This window comes from Letharia lupina (assembly GCF_014066315.1).
Source record: "Letharia lupina isolate WasteWater1 chromosome Unknown contig_11, whole genome shotgun sequence".
Lineage (NCBI taxonomy): Eukaryota > Fungi > Ascomycota > Lecanoromycetes > Lecanorales > Parmeliaceae > Letharia > Letharia lupina.
This window is the reverse complement of record NW_023502980.1, coordinates 1,004,310-1,019,201: the sequence shown is the minus strand read 5'-3', so window position 1 is coordinate 1,019,201 and position 14,892 is coordinate 1,004,310. Positions and strand designations below refer to the sequence as shown.

At 51.5% G+C, this 14,892-nt stretch overlaps 7 protein-coding genes across 7 annotated transcripts; 1 reads left to right on the top strand and 6 right to left on the bottom strand.

The window, feature by feature from the left end:
- Positions 1-819: 819 nt before the first annotated feature.
- On the top strand, positions 820-3,190 carry HO133_000880 (uncharacterized protein; the record flags this gene model as incomplete). The annotated part of the gene is made up of 2 exons (XM_037291813.1): positions 820-1,366; positions 1,416-3,190. 2 exons carry the CDS (start codon positions 820-822, stop codon positions 3,188-3,190), a joined length of 2,322 nt encoding a protein of 773 aa, XP_037152175.1.
- Positions 3,191-3,348: 158 nt separating this feature from the next.
- Positions 3,349-3,585, bottom strand: HO133_000879 (uncharacterized protein; the record flags this gene model as incomplete). The annotated part of the gene is made up of 1 exon (XM_037291812.1): positions 3,349-3,585. One exon carries the CDS (start codon positions 3,583-3,585, stop codon positions 3,349-3,351), a length of 237 nt encoding a protein of 78 aa, XP_037152174.1.
- Positions 3,586-3,710: 125 nt separating this feature from the next.
- HO133_000878 (uncharacterized protein) lies at positions 3,711-5,836 on the bottom strand (the record flags this gene model as incomplete). The annotated part of the gene is made up of 3 exons (XM_037291811.1): positions 3,711-4,388; positions 4,443-5,215; positions 5,293-5,836. 3 exons carry the CDS (start codon positions 5,834-5,836, stop codon positions 3,711-3,713), a joined length of 1,995 nt encoding a protein of 664 aa, XP_037152173.1.
- Positions 5,837-6,435: 599 nt separating this feature from the next.
- HO133_000877 (uncharacterized protein) lies at positions 6,436-7,992 on the bottom strand (the record flags this gene model as incomplete). The annotated part of the gene is made up of 2 exons (XM_037291810.1): positions 6,436-7,681; positions 7,730-7,992. 2 exons carry the CDS (start codon positions 7,990-7,992, stop codon positions 6,436-6,438), a joined length of 1,509 nt encoding a protein of 502 aa, XP_037152172.1.
- Positions 7,993-8,633: 641 nt separating this feature from the next.
- Positions 8,634-9,667, bottom strand: HO133_000876 (uncharacterized protein; the record flags this gene model as incomplete). The annotated part of the gene is made up of 3 exons (XM_037291809.1): positions 8,634-8,845; positions 8,976-9,154; positions 9,189-9,667. 3 exons carry the CDS (start codon positions 9,665-9,667, stop codon positions 8,634-8,636), a joined length of 870 nt encoding a protein of 289 aa, XP_037152171.1.
- Positions 9,668-9,795: 128 nt separating this feature from the next.
- On the bottom strand, positions 9,796-10,890 carry HO133_000875 (uncharacterized protein; the record flags this gene model as incomplete). The annotated part of the gene is made up of 4 exons (XM_037291808.1): positions 9,796-9,905; positions 9,954-10,317; positions 10,375-10,584; positions 10,642-10,890. 4 exons carry the CDS (start codon positions 10,888-10,890, stop codon positions 9,796-9,798), a joined length of 933 nt encoding a protein of 310 aa, XP_037152170.1.
- Positions 10,891-11,286: 396 nt separating this feature from the next.
- Positions 11,287-14,371, bottom strand: HO133_000874 (uncharacterized protein; the record flags this gene model as incomplete). Its single annotated transcript, XM_037291807.1, has 2 exons — positions 11,287-13,655; positions 14,323-14,371. The coding sequence occupies 2 exons, from the start codon at positions 14,369-14,371 to the stop codon at positions 11,287-11,289; spliced, it is 2,418 nt and encodes an 805-aa protein (XP_037152169.1).
- Positions 14,372-14,892: the final 521 nt, after the last annotated feature.

Sequence of the window (14,892 nt, the reverse complement as noted above, 5' to 3'; positions counted from 1 at the left end):
TAGCTGGATGGTAGGCGGACGACGACAATACCTAATAGGAGAGGGGAGCATACTGGTATGCGGGGTGGCTGCGTTGTTGCCCGCGGATATCGGACCGAGTCTCGGTGGATAGCGCATCGAGGGAAGCCTGTGGCGGAACTCGAGGGAGGGTCTGTGGTCTTCTTTGTGGTCGTACTCAAACTCGGGACTGTGGAAGCTGGCAGCAACGTGGATTGTAGGGTCATCTCCTACGCTTGGAACTGGGTTCTGGGAAGCCGACCATTGATTGGGAGGAACCGGGTGCTGGACATGAGCTGCGCTCTTTACATATAAATGTAATAAAAATGTGAAATACAGACATTCTTACTGAGACTACCCTTGCTCGTTCATGACACTTGATATAAATGCTCGCTCACTCACTCACTCACTCAACAGAGATGACAGGTATGCCAAGTCGGACTTGTGTTGAAGCGCGAAAAGGAAGACATGACCCGGTTTCCGAAACACGGTGTTGGTGGTGTCATCATCGACATCCTGCTAAAAAGCTGCCCACCTTGACAAACGAGCATGATATATACCACATTGCCACGATTCAATGACTTTTTGACGCTCTGTAAATAGCCAACATGTTCCTACGTACCTATTCACTCCCTTCACTTGATCCTACCATACTCCTCGAGCCATTTACCTGCAACTCGAGGATACATCACTTCTGCTTGCCGTCTCACTAGGATCATTACGCTTACCATTGAGCTGCATCGAAAAAGAAGATTTGCTTTCCAATTGGCTCAGATATTCTAGAGATTCATCCTTCTTTCAATCCAGCATACTTTCCCCACCATGGCCGCCCTTCACAGCGCTCTCCAGTCCCTCAGTCCGACTCCATTCTCCTCCGTCCCAACAGCGGAATCAGAAACCATATCCTACCTACAAAATGCCTTCACTGAAGCCCAAACAATAATCGACTCGGTCCCCCTCCCACCTCCAAATGATCCACTCGTCTCCACCAGACCCCGCTCCTCCACCAGCGCATCCATAGCCTCAAATGTCTCCGAGATCTCTTCTTCCTCCGCTCGCTCAGAACCGCTCGATCCCTCACATATCAGCTTACAGAAAGAATGGGGCAAGCCGATCAAATTAAATGCCAAGGACAATCCGCTGGGTATGGCGGTCTACAAGCTGGGGGGCAAGGACGGGAACGGGGCGTGGTTTGCCAGGAGGAGCGTACATGAGGGGCTGGGCTTCAAGAAGTGGAAGCTGGGTTTGCAGAGAGAGTTTCCGGAGACGTTGGAGGTGCAAGGAGGGCCTGGGGAAGGTAACATACGGGGAATTGGTGGGGAGAGAAGGGTGGAGCGGAGGCGCATTGAGGGGGCAGGGACAATTGAGGGTAAGCCTTTGATTCTTGTGGGATGGGATTGGTATTGACAAGATGGCAGTGTACCATTTATCTGCACAATTTCCAGGACCTACGACACCGCGGGATTTCGTCACATTGCTACTCACGTCCTCCTCTGCCTTAAGCGAACCCCAGTCTTTAGCTTCGCGACCTTCTTCTTCGGCATCTGATGGCGCTAAATCAAGAACTCAACGATATACCGATACCCCTAGGCACTTCATGGTCATCTCCAAGCCGTGCAGACATCCGGATTGCCCACCGAGGGACGGTTTCATAAGAGGGCAGTACGAATCAGTCGAGTTCATACGCGAGATACCTAGAAAGTCAAAGAAGGCATCGTCTACTACAGATCTGCTCGAAGTCGCTCGACCACGAGAACATTCTCCGCCTCTTGAGAAAGAGCTCCTTCTACGCAATGCGGACCGCAAACTCAAGGAGTCCGGGAAAGAGTTGTTGGACGGAGACGGTCAGCTAACGCCAGCTGCAGCAGACGAGGTGGCTAAGGAGGGTCGGAAAAGAGGCAAGACAATTTCCTTCGCCGGCTCCAGGGGGGCTAGTGCGAAGGGAGAAGCGATGGATGATCCTGACGCCCATGACGACGCTGAGTTGAACCCGGTAGAATGGATCATGATTACGAGGAGTGACCCGGGAGGGAGCGTGCCGCGATTCATGGTCGAGCGAGGGACGCCCGGAAGCATTGTCGCTGATGCGAGCAAATTCCTCGATTGGGCATGTAAAAAAGAACATCCACAGGACGAAGTGGAAGCCTTGGAAAACGGCGACTTGGAGCATGTCCAGAGAAAGACGCGCGAGGGGCTAGAAGCCTACGACACCAATGGTCATTTGGCTGGCTTGGACGGCGAGGCTTATGGGGCCGAAGCGCCTTCAATAGCAGTCCCTCAGCGTACGAGCGTCGAGATGGCAACAGCACCCGCCGAGCCGGCCCAGCAAGGAGGACTGGTAGCTACAGTGGCCAATGCTGCATATGCCGGCCTTGAGAGCTATGCCCCTCAAGCTGTCATCGACCGCCTTCCCAGTCACCCGCATACGCAGTCTATGCAATCTATCGATGAGGTAACAAGTATTCCTAATGGCATAAGTGCTACCCTCAGTCGCACCGTCAGCTCCGCCTCCAGCGTTGCGTCGTTTGCGAGCGCAGAAGACCACTTCGACGACACGCTATCTGCCAAGTCAGCCACTTCGCAGACCAGATCATCCAACTCCAAAGACATTGCCGCAATGTCACCGCACGAAAAGGAACTCGCGAAGCTCAACGAGCGCAAAAAGAAACTAGATGAAAACCTTGCGAAAGCTCGCGAGAAGGAGCTGAAAGATAAAGAGGAACTCACCTCAAAAGAGGAAGAACGAATCAAAAGAGCCGAAGAAAAACACGCAAAGGAGGTTGCGAAGCAAGAAGAAAAGTACAAGAAGGAAGTCGCAAAGCTGGAAGCGAAGCGCCAAAAGGAGGCAACCAAAGCGGAAGAGCGAAAAAGAAAGGAGGAGGACAAGGACGAGAAAAGGCGACTAACCAGGGAGAAAGATGAGATGAAGCAGGCGCTCGAGGTCGTGAGTAAGGAGAGAGATATACTGAGGGAACAGGTCGGGGCGCTGCAGAGGGAGAATACAGGACTAGTGCTGCGACTGGGGAAGATGGACGAGGGGAAAGAACTTCTGAAGGAGGCCAAGAAGGAGACGGAGGAAGGAGGGAGGAGTAGGAGCGGGAGTCTGAGGAGGGAGAAAGGTCCGGGGGTGAAGGGCAAGGAGGCGACGGTCTTAGCAGGGGAGAAGCTGGTGGATGGGGAGACGACGAGTTGAGTGGATCTTGTTCAAATAGCATTGGTGCTTTGTGTACATGATGGAAGCTAATATGCATCTCTTGTTGAATACCGTGTGCAAACTTCCATTTCCTTGAGACGCCATGCCGTCGACTAAAACAATGACAAAACCCAGTCGAAGATCACATACTAAATTTCTCAATTCTGTTTTGGAAGGCCCACGACCCCTATCGAGAAACCGGAACGGGTCTGATGCTCGTCATCTCTTTGAATAGAAGACTTGAGGGCACTGGTGTTGCCGTAGAGGGACAGAGCATTGTACAACGTGTTGTTCCTTGCGTAAGAAAGATCTATGATCTCAACCCCTTCTATGATAAAGCGTATGATATCGATTCGTAGTTCGGAGATGCCCCTCCTGGATGCCTGATTGGGCATGCTGTGGTTCCGATTGAATGCCGCCCCCTCTAGACAGTGAATCGGTTCCCCTTTCCAAACAGAATGTACGGCGGACACTCGATCATCTTCCTTCTCTCTGCTCACACACTTCGGCTCCCTCAGTCTCAGAATCCAAAGCCACCCGGCATCCCCCCGGAAAAGCCACCCCTCTGCCTCGACCTCCCACCTCCACCGCCAGCCGCCCCAAACGGACTGCCTCCTCCCATGCCCCCACTTTGGAACGAAAACCCACCGCCACCACCTCCTGCACCACCCATCATATTGAACAGCATCTCCGGACTGATATTCATACCTGGGCCCCCTTGCATCGGGAAGCCACCACCCTGTTGTGCAAACATCTCGCTAGGGTCGATGAGGTCTTCACCACTGTCATATCGCCCGCGTTTTTCAGGATCACTCAATGTCTCGTACGCTTCTCCGATATCCTTGAATCTCTCCGCTGCACTCTCATCATCGGGGTTTTTATCGGGGTGATGCACAATCGCCAACTTTCTATACGCCTTCTTGATCTCATTGTCAGTGGCATCCTTCTCCACTCCAAGGATCTTATAGTAGTCCTTGCGTTTCGCCTTCTTGAGCTCGAGCTCTGCGTTGCGGATTTCCTTTGCAATACCAGGCTCCTCAGGGTAAGATTCAGCAATGGCTTTGTATTCGTTGACGGCGGTTTGCCAGTCGCCGGATTCGCCGAGGGCGCGAGCTTTGGTTTTGCGGGCTTTGGTGTAGGAGGGGTCGAGAGTGAGGGCGCGGGTGCAGTCTGAGATGGCGGATTTGTAGTTTTTGAGCTGTAATGGGTATTAGACGTTGTAGCTATATGAAAGAGAAGGTATAAAAAATACCTTTATCGACGCCATGGCTCTGTTTTGCAGTATCTTAGAGTTTGTTCCCTTGTTGTTCGGGTCGATCTCCAGAGCCTGGCTGTACAGACTGACAGCTTGCTTGAATCTGCCTCCCTTGAAAGCTGTATTGCCCTCTTCCTTCATCCGATCCAGCTTCTGCACCATTCGGAGGTACTTCACGCCATCCTTGAAGTCAGGATCGCAGCTCAGGGCTTGTCGGAAATGTTGCAAAGCCTTCTCGTTCTCCCCTTGACTGTACAGAGCTCTCCCCCTCAATACCAAAGCCTCTGGATCCTGGTTGTTCTTGCGTAGTAATGACATTGCCACATTTTGCGCCTCACCCAGTGCATTGGGGTTGCCCATCTTCAGATAAGCTTCTCCTCGCAGCAATTGCCATTTTCTTGGCTTCGCGACACCAACTCCCAATCCTCGCTCAGCTTGATTCAGGGCGTGTATTGCCATAGAGCCAGTAGTTCCTTCTCGTACAGCATCTTCTGCTCGCTTTATGTCGGTCTGCATCGACTGTGCTGGTGACCGGTCCTGTTGTGTTACTGTTTGGAAGGAGGCTATACGGTCGAGAACATCGATGGCTTCCGATGGCCGACCAAGGCTGGTGTATATTCGGGCTAATCGGTGAAGGACTTTTGGATTCCGTGTTTCTACTTCATCGGCGGTCTTTGAGTCTTCTAGTGCTTCCTCGAATCGGTTTGCGGACATGTAAGCAGCGGCTCGGTTGGAGAGGTAAGTGACCGATCGAGGTTCAACAGCGAGGGCTAGAGGGTGCAATAGGTATTAGCCAACCCCATACATGAAGCGAGGTGGATCCTAAGAACCGGGCGGCGGTCTTCACCTTTCGTGTACTCTTGGACAGCCCTTGTGTAGTCCTTCGCTTTGAAATACTTATTTCCTGTAGCCTTGCACGCCTCAGGATCGTATGCTGGCTTTGGCGGCGGTGACGGTGTCTTGTGTGGTGGAGGAATAGGACTGCCATTGCCATTCATTTGGTCGTGATCCGACAGTCCGTTGGTATGCTGATATGTTCCCGAGGTCTCGGAATCGACATCCATTTGGTACCTGTCCTCATCCTGCTCGCCATCTGAAGACATTGCCGAGCGACGGCGCTCCCGCTCGTCAGGCGGCAGATTCAAAGGATGTGTGTCGGCGGAATATTGTGTGCGGTGTGTGCTTCGTGACCAGGAACCTTTTCGGTATGGTTGCTCCTGGCCCCGGATAGACTTTGTGGGTGATGGTGCCGAGGACTTTGCTGGAGATTTTGAGGGAGACTTTCGTGGTCGTGGTCGTGGTCGTGGTGAAGAAGAGGAAGATGACGTCTTATTTTCCTTGGTGTCAGGCTCGGTCTTCTTCTTGGGTGAGGATTTAGTGAAAAGGCCCATAAGTGTTAATGGCGCCGGGTAGGTGCAAAGTAGTGGAGGGAAGGTTTTCGTGCCCAGGCGATCCCTGCAGTTAAGCTCAATCTACAACAGCACCAGACAGTACAACTTCTCTAGGGTACAGCACCAAAGATCAAGATGGTGGGGGCCAATTGTGCTTTGGTAGATTTCTTCAACTATTGCCTAAAACAGTTGGGGAAAAAAAAGAATGAAATTCAAGGATCAAGATGGTTGGAGCTCTGAGCTTGCTTGGCCTCATACGTGGACAAGGCTCGCTTCTCCGCTTCCAGAAGCTTCCAAAATGTCACTTTGTTTATGCGGTAGCCAATCTCATCTCGAATGGATTCATTCAATATTTGCTTGATTTCTATTGGAGATGGCCAAAAGGTGTTGATGGAAGACACATGACTCCGACGGCTGCTTCTTACAAAATGATCAAAATCACCCCCTTTATTCACCCAAGACAGATGCTCCAGCATCTCCAGTCATCACCCTTGTCTTATCATGCCGTCATCATCCTTTCTCATAGAAGAGCTCCTGGCTTGTATCCGAGTCTCATCCTCCCCAATACCTGCTGAGGCGGGCCTTTTCCATAGACCACCTCAAACCTTCCTCTCAGCAAATACGCCTCCGCCACTATCTCCACCCAAATTCACCCTCCCCGATTTGCCAGAGAAAATCAATTGACTCTCCCCTTCTCCTCTGACAGCCTCGATGGTCCTCTTAACCCAGCCCCTCTTCTCATCCTTAACCACTTTTAGTCCATCCCAATCTAGATCGATACCCCCACTCAAAGTACTGCCCTTAACCGTCCCTTGCCACTGTGCTGGATACCATAGATTCAAACTGCCCGACAAGCCATGATGTTCAGAGTAGAGCTTCCTAATCGGATCGATTGGATGGGAGAGGGATGAGTGGACAGTGATATCGGTACTGCCGCTTTGGGAATGCGTGTTGATATCTGTACGGGAGTCATTGTGGCCGTAGGGATATAGATCTGCGTTGATGCGTCCGTTGTTTGACCGCATTGAGGTTCGTGATCCGTGCAGAAGTGTAGCGTCGATACTACCGCTGAGCGATTTGACTGTCATTTGGTAGTCTCGAGCGGGTACCGAAACTGTGGATGTCAAGGCGCGGATGGAGCCACTCTGGGAGGAGAGGCGAAGAATAGCAGGTTGAACATTGCCTTCCTCGGCATCTTTGGGTTCGACGTCAATATCGATGGAGCCTGATGTGGTCGAGATGTCCAAGGTGTCATAGAGAGGGTATGAACCAGTGACTGAGCCGGAGTTCAGATGTATCCTTGTCTCTCGGGAATTGATAACGATAGATGGAGGCTCGTCTGTTGCAAGTGACAAGGAAGCGGAGTGTGCATTGATCTCGGTACGATTTGTGATGGCGTAGTCTAGCCCGGGAAAAAATGTAACTGACAGGGTCTCGGTCTTGATTCCAAGGTTCTCAAGAGTCGTCCCTGGAGGTATCGATACAGTTGCAGCTACGTAGATGCATGGCAATTCAGCTCCACCGGCTGACGATGACTCTCTCGGCGTCCTCCTTGGGGTCTTGACTGTCAGAGCCGAGCCTGACTTTACAACGCTCAACGACTCGGAGCTCGTAAGCTGAGGATCGGAGCTCCTGATATCAAGAGCGATTCTGACATTCGAGAGTGAATCCTGTTTGAGGACTTCTACTTTGCCGACTGTACGTACGAAACCGAAGTCAGGGCCATGGCGTTTGAGATCGTGAGATTCCTGCGCGAACGCCAATTCGGTCGGCTTGTTGAAGTCGAAGCTCAAGGTCTTCCTATGTTTGGTGCCCGGACAAGTCTTGGGTATTTCGCCATAATAGCTATGTTGGGATGCAGGACTCTGCATCGTCTGTTAGTGATCCACATACACAGTCTTTCTAAGAGAACGACGTGCCTTGCTGCTTTGGGGTTCAAAAAGCTCCAAGGTAAAGGTCATTGCCAGAACAATGAGAGTGCATATAAGAGCCCATTTCACAAACACTCTGATTGGAGACGCGGATGCTTCGGTCTCAGATCCTATGGGAAAGTGCTTTGCAGAGGGTCTCAGCTTATCGCCATTCTTCGAGTAATCTGGGTAACCTTCAACATCCTCAGGCTTCTCGTCTGAGAGGAAAATAGCTTGGCGGCCCATGATGCTTCGAAAGGACAGATGAAAGTAGCGTCAAAACAAGAATACAGCTTGGTATTCAGAGAGTCGTAAGCTTATGATGGGTATGAACGCTCAAGGAACAGACCGTTATCTAGATATATATCAGAGAGCCGCAAGGCAGCAACTACTGATATGGAAGGTAGTGAGGGAAACTATCAGTCCGCCCGCTTTACAAAGGCGGTCGGGGACCCCGCAGCTTACATCCTCACAGTGTCCAATGAAGGCGAAGATTGCATTGTTGGAAGGATTGATGCCCGCTCTGGTGGCTGGCGGCTGGTGGTCGAGGTGGTCAGACCGGCAGCGGGATGATATCAGAGCACAAACAGGCTAAGCCTTTTTGGAGACTGCTACACCACTACTTACGTTATTGTCAACATATCTTGGAAGTTTGGCCTCCTTTGTGATAATCGAGAGGCCAGTATCATATCATAGTATATCGTAGGATGACTTTCAATCCTTTTTTCTCAGGCTTCTTGAGGCGTGTATCCTACCTTAGTAGATGCAGTTGACGCTTGGTTCTCTGCCCTCGATACTATCAAATTTCGTCTCTATCAAGCCTTTGCAACCATCATATTGAGACATCACTTCCCCCATAATCACCATCCTCACCGCTACCATCCTTCTCATCTCTTCGACCAGATCGTCCACATCAAATGCATGATCATTTGACTCTCAGTCCCCCTTCCATTTAACACAACCCTGGCCAACTCCCCACTAGGCCTGTCCCACATCCAGGTAATGTCTTCCTTTCCCTGGGTAGCGAAACCTGGGCCTCCAATCCACACTTTCAATGCCACTCCGAACTTCTCCATCAATTGGCGAATCACAACTCCGACTTGATAATTTCGGTGTCAGCATTACTATTTCGCGAGGAATTCTGAGTCGCGAGATATGTCTTAGGAGCAGAGAACTCTTGAGACATGTATGGCGACCCATGAGACATGAATGGGGAAGATAGAACGTACCGGCCATTGCCTTCTTGACTGATCGTTTCTTTATACCTTCGGGGTCATTTGCGAGGATTTCTGGGGTACAAATCTCAATGTCGAGGCGGTCCAACTTTGTACAAGACAGGAGGCAGGCAAGTTCGAGTGGGGTCTTATTCGGCGTTTGAGGTTCGTAGTGATCGAGAAGGATGTGGAGGCTGCGAAACAGGAGGTGTGGTTGGATTGTCTCACGCATTATCCACGTGTTTCTCTGATCTAAAACCATGTGAGGAAGCCAACGAGAGGACAGAATGAACGTGTTGTTCTGAGAAACGGGTAAGAGTCCCGTCCATTGACACATCTGACGGGACTGTATCTACCTGATAGAACACTTCACAGGCCTCTCGAGCGATCTGCTTGTTGGTGCAGATGTCATAGAGCAAGGGCATTGCCCCGTGAATGGGGTTGTATTCCGTGGCAAAATTGTATCCGCCGTCCACTTCTACGATGAAAAGCGAATCGGAGCTGGTAAGCAATCTCGAAAGAATGGCTGTTCGCTCGGACAATGGCAGGTTGCAAAACTCCGTTGGTGTCCATTTGCGCCTGAAATCAGCGCAAGACTGCGGGTTGATGTCCTCTGCTTTTACGGTTGAACTGGTCAAACCCCACTGTGCCTTCTTCGGTGGCATGATGATATCGTGCGGTTCATCAGAATCTTGTTTGTTGACCATGGATATATGTCTGAGCCTCGGGGTTGTAGCACACGGAATGAACAAGTGTTGTGGGCAAAGAGTATTGTGAGATGAGATTCGACGGGACTTTCACAACTTTCGAGGATCCTAACGCTTTACTTTTCATGCTATCGCTTTACACCTCCTTTCCAATCCTTCATATGCTCAACAATGATCTTAGCAGCGCGCTCAGCGCTATGCTGTCGACCTATAGCTTCAACGAAATCGCCTTCTGGGTCTGTAATTCCATTAGCTACACAACGATCATGTGAGAAACCGGTCTTACCCATTAAATAGAAATAAATACTATGATCTACCAGGTAATCCATCCCCGGTTTCACACCCTCTGGCGTACTGAAATACACTCTATATTTCTTACACACATCCTTGACTTGTTCCCATGTCCCCGTCAAGCCTACAAGACCTGGATGGAATTCCGCCAGATAATGCTTCAAAACAGCAGGCGTGTCTCGGGCCGGGTCACAAGTAATAAAGAGCGGTAGAAGAGGAGCTTTGCGTGACGATGGATCGACGAAGGAGTTGGCGCCGATGCGGTTTTGCGTGGTAGAGGCAACCAGATCGATCATGTTGGCCATTTTGTCAAGCTCTTCAGGGCAAATATCTGGGCAGTGGGAGAAGCCGAAGTAGACCTAAAGATGAACATCGATCAGACGAGTCCTCCCGTAGAGGCGGTTAGAGACACTCACCAAACTATAACCCCCTTTCATATCCTCATCTGTGAATGTCTTTCCCTCCTGATCCAGTAACGCAAATTTTCCCCCAACTTTCGGTCTCCCTACCCCTTTTGCAGCTTCAGCCACCCTTTGCCGTTCCAATCGTGCCTTTTCATTTCTGAAATAGAAAGTTATTGCGACGCCGGCAGCAAGGAAGGCGACAGCTCCCCAGGCGGAGAAGGGCTGTTGTAGATTGAATCAGCATCTGGGGCCTGCCAATGGGCATTTGGTAAGGCTTACGCCGGAGCGTGCACGAGCTTTAGCTTGCTGGATAGTTTTGATTGCAGCGCGGCGTGGAGCGGTACTAAATGGACGAGAGCGTAATCTGAAAGATTGTTTATTACCGGGACTTGGGATTGGTCGCCACGGACCAGGTTCTCGAAGGCAGCGGGCAACAGAGGATGTTGTATGGCGAGCAGTGTCTACTACAGTCGAGTTTGAGAGATGAAATGCCCTTGGGCACAGGGAGGACATTGTAGAGACCTGCATTGGTGAATCGAAGATTTACGGGTTTTTGGAGACAATTTAGAGATGAGATCCCATTCAGGCTAGCGCGGGTTTCTTTTCATATCGAGCATACTATGACTCACATACATCATTACGAGTAGACTCATGAGTACTCCGTATGGTTGTGTACAAGGCTCAAGGGGAAAGTCTTGTTTATTCTAGTTGGCCTATGATGCACTACATTTTTTGTACAGACAAAGGTATATTCAACCCTTGTGACATGCCGTGAAACGTATTTCTCAAGAAGTGAACGCATAAAATCGCTCAAGATGATCACCTGAAGTAGCGCCTCCGCTTAGGTGCTACCAATGCGACCACTCAACGCCCTTCGAACATTAGTGTATGCAGGTAGAGAAGCAGCCAAAACGACATAGTCCATCAGCGCATGCCTCTGCTGTTTTGGCTAGCCCTGCTTGGTGTTGCACGGCTTCTCTCGTCCTCCTCTAGAACATCGCTGAGTCGCGTAGGATGATGATGTCGCGGCAGAGCCTCCCATCCTGCGCCGAACCCACTTCCGGAATAATCTGGCGTACTCGATTCTTGGCGACCTGGAGCGGCAGGGGGACCAGAACCATATTCAACGCCAGCAATCCCAGAGCCATAGCTTCGACCGTACATGCGCTCACGATCGAGCTGCTCCTGGACATCGTATTCATCGCTGTCTTCGGAGCCGGGGCCACGACGCGCGTGGATTGGACGACCGTGAGAGTCTCGTTGTATTTCACCGTTCTCATCAAGATCATAGTCCTCTTCACTAAGTGTATCACCCACAGATGGGACGTAAGAACGTTCATCACCTTCACTGACACGGGGCTGGTCTTGGAGAGAAGTGAAGTCGGGACCATGGAGCGAGGTTCCCTCGTGTTGATAGAAAGACGAGCTCCCAGCCTGTGTCGTGATGGGAGCAGATCCTTCAGGCCTGTAATTGAGATAGGTACCACTACTTGGCGCAGACGAAGCAGGCATTGTTCTTGTCTGAGAGTTAGGTTGTTGTGGGCCTGACGAGGTTGCTGTTCGGGCTGCTTGAACAGCAGCAGCTGACGTGTCCGAGGTCTGTTGGAAAGGCTGGGACGTCGCGTTTGCTTGTAATGGACGATCAGCCTCAGGGCGGACACCCTGAGGAAGGTTGACACGGCCGCCTTCGGTGAACGGGTCAGTGTCTGTCTCGGATCTGGCTGGATCATAGGTCGTATAGCCCGGCTCATCATCCGTTGGACTTTCAACCTGTGCCGATCGCGACGGAATAGAACCAGCGACAGGACCCTCTCTCGTAGGTGGCCTATTACTGCTCCCTCCCTGCACCATTGGCACAACGTGAACGCCACCTACCGAAGTGGCCTGCCCTTTCTTCAGTGACAGGGTGCGATCTCGCTCTTCTTGCTCTCTACGGCCAAGCTCCTCCCATGCTCGCCGGGCTTCTTCCTTGGCGATCGATAGTTCACGATTCTTTTCTCTGACAAGAATCTCTGCAGTCTTTCTCTGGGATATGGCTGCATCTCTTTCCTTCTGTATCCTCGAAAGATCAGCATGGGCGTTGGTGGCAGCGGAACGCTCTTCTTGTATCCGCTGCTCGAATTTGCTTTGATTTTCTCGAAAACGTTCTTGCTCGGCCCTGGTCTCAAAGAACCACCGCTGAAATTTGCGCTCCGAAGAAGCTCGAAGCCGCTGTAGTTCGACGACGGCGTGGAATAGATTAGCTCCAGCAGCAGATAGGTCAGTCACTTGACGCGCCATTTGTTGATTTAAAGGCTCTCGATCTAGATCATCTTTGTTTTGTTCTAGTCGATGAATCCAGAAGGAAGTCAGACCTTCCCAGTGCGAAGATAACGTTTCCCATCTTTCGAAGGCGTGAGGAAATGAGGACGTGGTGCTCCGTTGCTGAGAGCCGCTAGTCGAATCTTGTGCAGGTTGGGACTGGCCAGGTGGCACTGTTCCACGGTCCAATCGTAGCTGGGAAGTTCCTGCAGTCGCATTAATCGATGCGTTCTTGTATTCTTTCTGACCACTGGCCACTGCAGCTGCCGCAGAGACGGCACGAGGCGTTTGTCTGGGTTTGGCTTCAACAGGTCTTGGCTGTCCCGTCGAGAGTGTTGCTCCACGAGGTCTTGTCCTAGGCTGGGGAACACTACTCACGCCTGCGCCATCGTCTGGGGCGATCGCGGATGGCTTTTCGGAGCGACCGTTACTAGGCGCATAGACTGCGGGCTGGGTTGTTGAAGGTATGTTTGCCCTGGTACTGCCACCGCTTCCTCGGTCTCCCGACCTTCTCTCGCTTGTATCTTGTGGTGTGGGTTCGACGGTAGATCTCCTGACTGCTCCTCCTGATCTCCGATAGTTTGTCCCCTCACCACTTTGGGCAACGCCAGCAGCGGCAGCCACTCTATCTTGTTCCAACTGTTGCTCCGTTTGGATTCGTCGCTGTTCCTCCTCGTCTTGTTCTTTTTGCCGTCGGTCACTCTCAGCTTTCTTCCTGGCTTCTCGATCTCTACGCTCTCTCATGATGTCCGTCGGTGTACGAACACGATCATTACCGGCAAAAGGCACGGGTACAGCAGCGCGAGAGCCACCATTCTGTGAGCGCCCATTGCTCACCCCAGGAGCCGAATCGGACATTGACGCGTTCAACTCAACGTTGTCAGGTGTGAAGGGTTTAGATGTCCACCGTGGGCGTTTGTCACCTTCGATCAAGGGGTGCGAACCTTCGGGATCTGCGCGGACGGCTTCGAGGGCGTAGCGTATGGCGTTCGCTGTATGTTTCGAGACTCGGGTGGTTCTCTTGGGCCAGTAAGAAGAGAGAAGGCTTTGTGTGGAAGAAGCAGGAGTATTCGAGCCCCCGAGGCTTTGGCTGTAGGGCCTATCACGGGAGTACAGTGGTGCTGTAGGTTTAGCAAATCGTGCTGTTGAACTTTGATCTTCTCGCCCGCCGACGATCGGGGTCCGACTGCGCGTCTCAAATCGTGGAGTTCTTCTGAGAGTATGAGCGCTTCCTGATGAGCTCGAGGGCCGTGATTGAGGTTGTTGAGACAGTGGTTGCTGACGCTGCTGGCGTTGCGATGATGGGTTGGTGGATTCGTGAATTTCGTGGGCCTCGTCAGTCGTGAGCAGATTCGGTCGAGGCAGGGCAGCCAATCGAGGTGTAGGTGCAACAGAATTCGAAGACAAGTTGTGTATTTATCTTGAAGAGCTTAATTTTTGCTGGTAGGGACGAGCTTCGGCAGCATGCGCACAATAGGATCGCACGAGATGTCTAGGAATTTAGAGACAATGGTCTGATGGTGCGAACACTGCAGTTGGTTAGTAGATCGCAGATAATGAAGGGCGACCGAGATTTGGGCGTGGTGTTGAGATGGCTGGGGGGGCTGGGAGACAAGCGAGCGCAACGCTCGAGGTAATCCAAATCATGGGGAAGCTTACCACTGACCCGGACTGAAGCTGCAGTCGCCCGTGGGAGATTGTTTCGCATAGACAAGAGGAAGAACTCCAGGGCTTCGTTTGTTTTGTATCTTCCAGAAGAGTCTTGAATGTACGGTAAGCTGCTCATACCCTTGTCGACCACCACCCCACCGGCGCCTTCTGACGTACGGAGACAGGGCGATGCTATGTGAAAAGTCAATAGAATCTCAGACAATCATCTCCGAGTGTTTGAAGCAACAATGGAGGCCTTCAGTGACCGCAATGGCTCACTCAATCTCGGAAGCTCGAAGGTCTCGGAAGGTCAGCGCAGCCGGAAAAATCGAGCTGCATACTCTTGGCGGTGTTTGCGCCGGAGAAGCACGAGTTGCTGCGAGCTTCTCGGACCATTCAATTGGCCACAATGAAGTGTTTGATCTCCAGAGTTTTGGAGAAAACAGGTCATGATGGCGCACACTTCCCAGATCCACTTTTTGGTACGAATGCCAGCGCACAGCGCTAATCGTTATGTAGGTAAGACCCTGAGAGACACGGCCGATGGCTTGCTTTCTCGGTTCGAGGGGTTCTAGATTT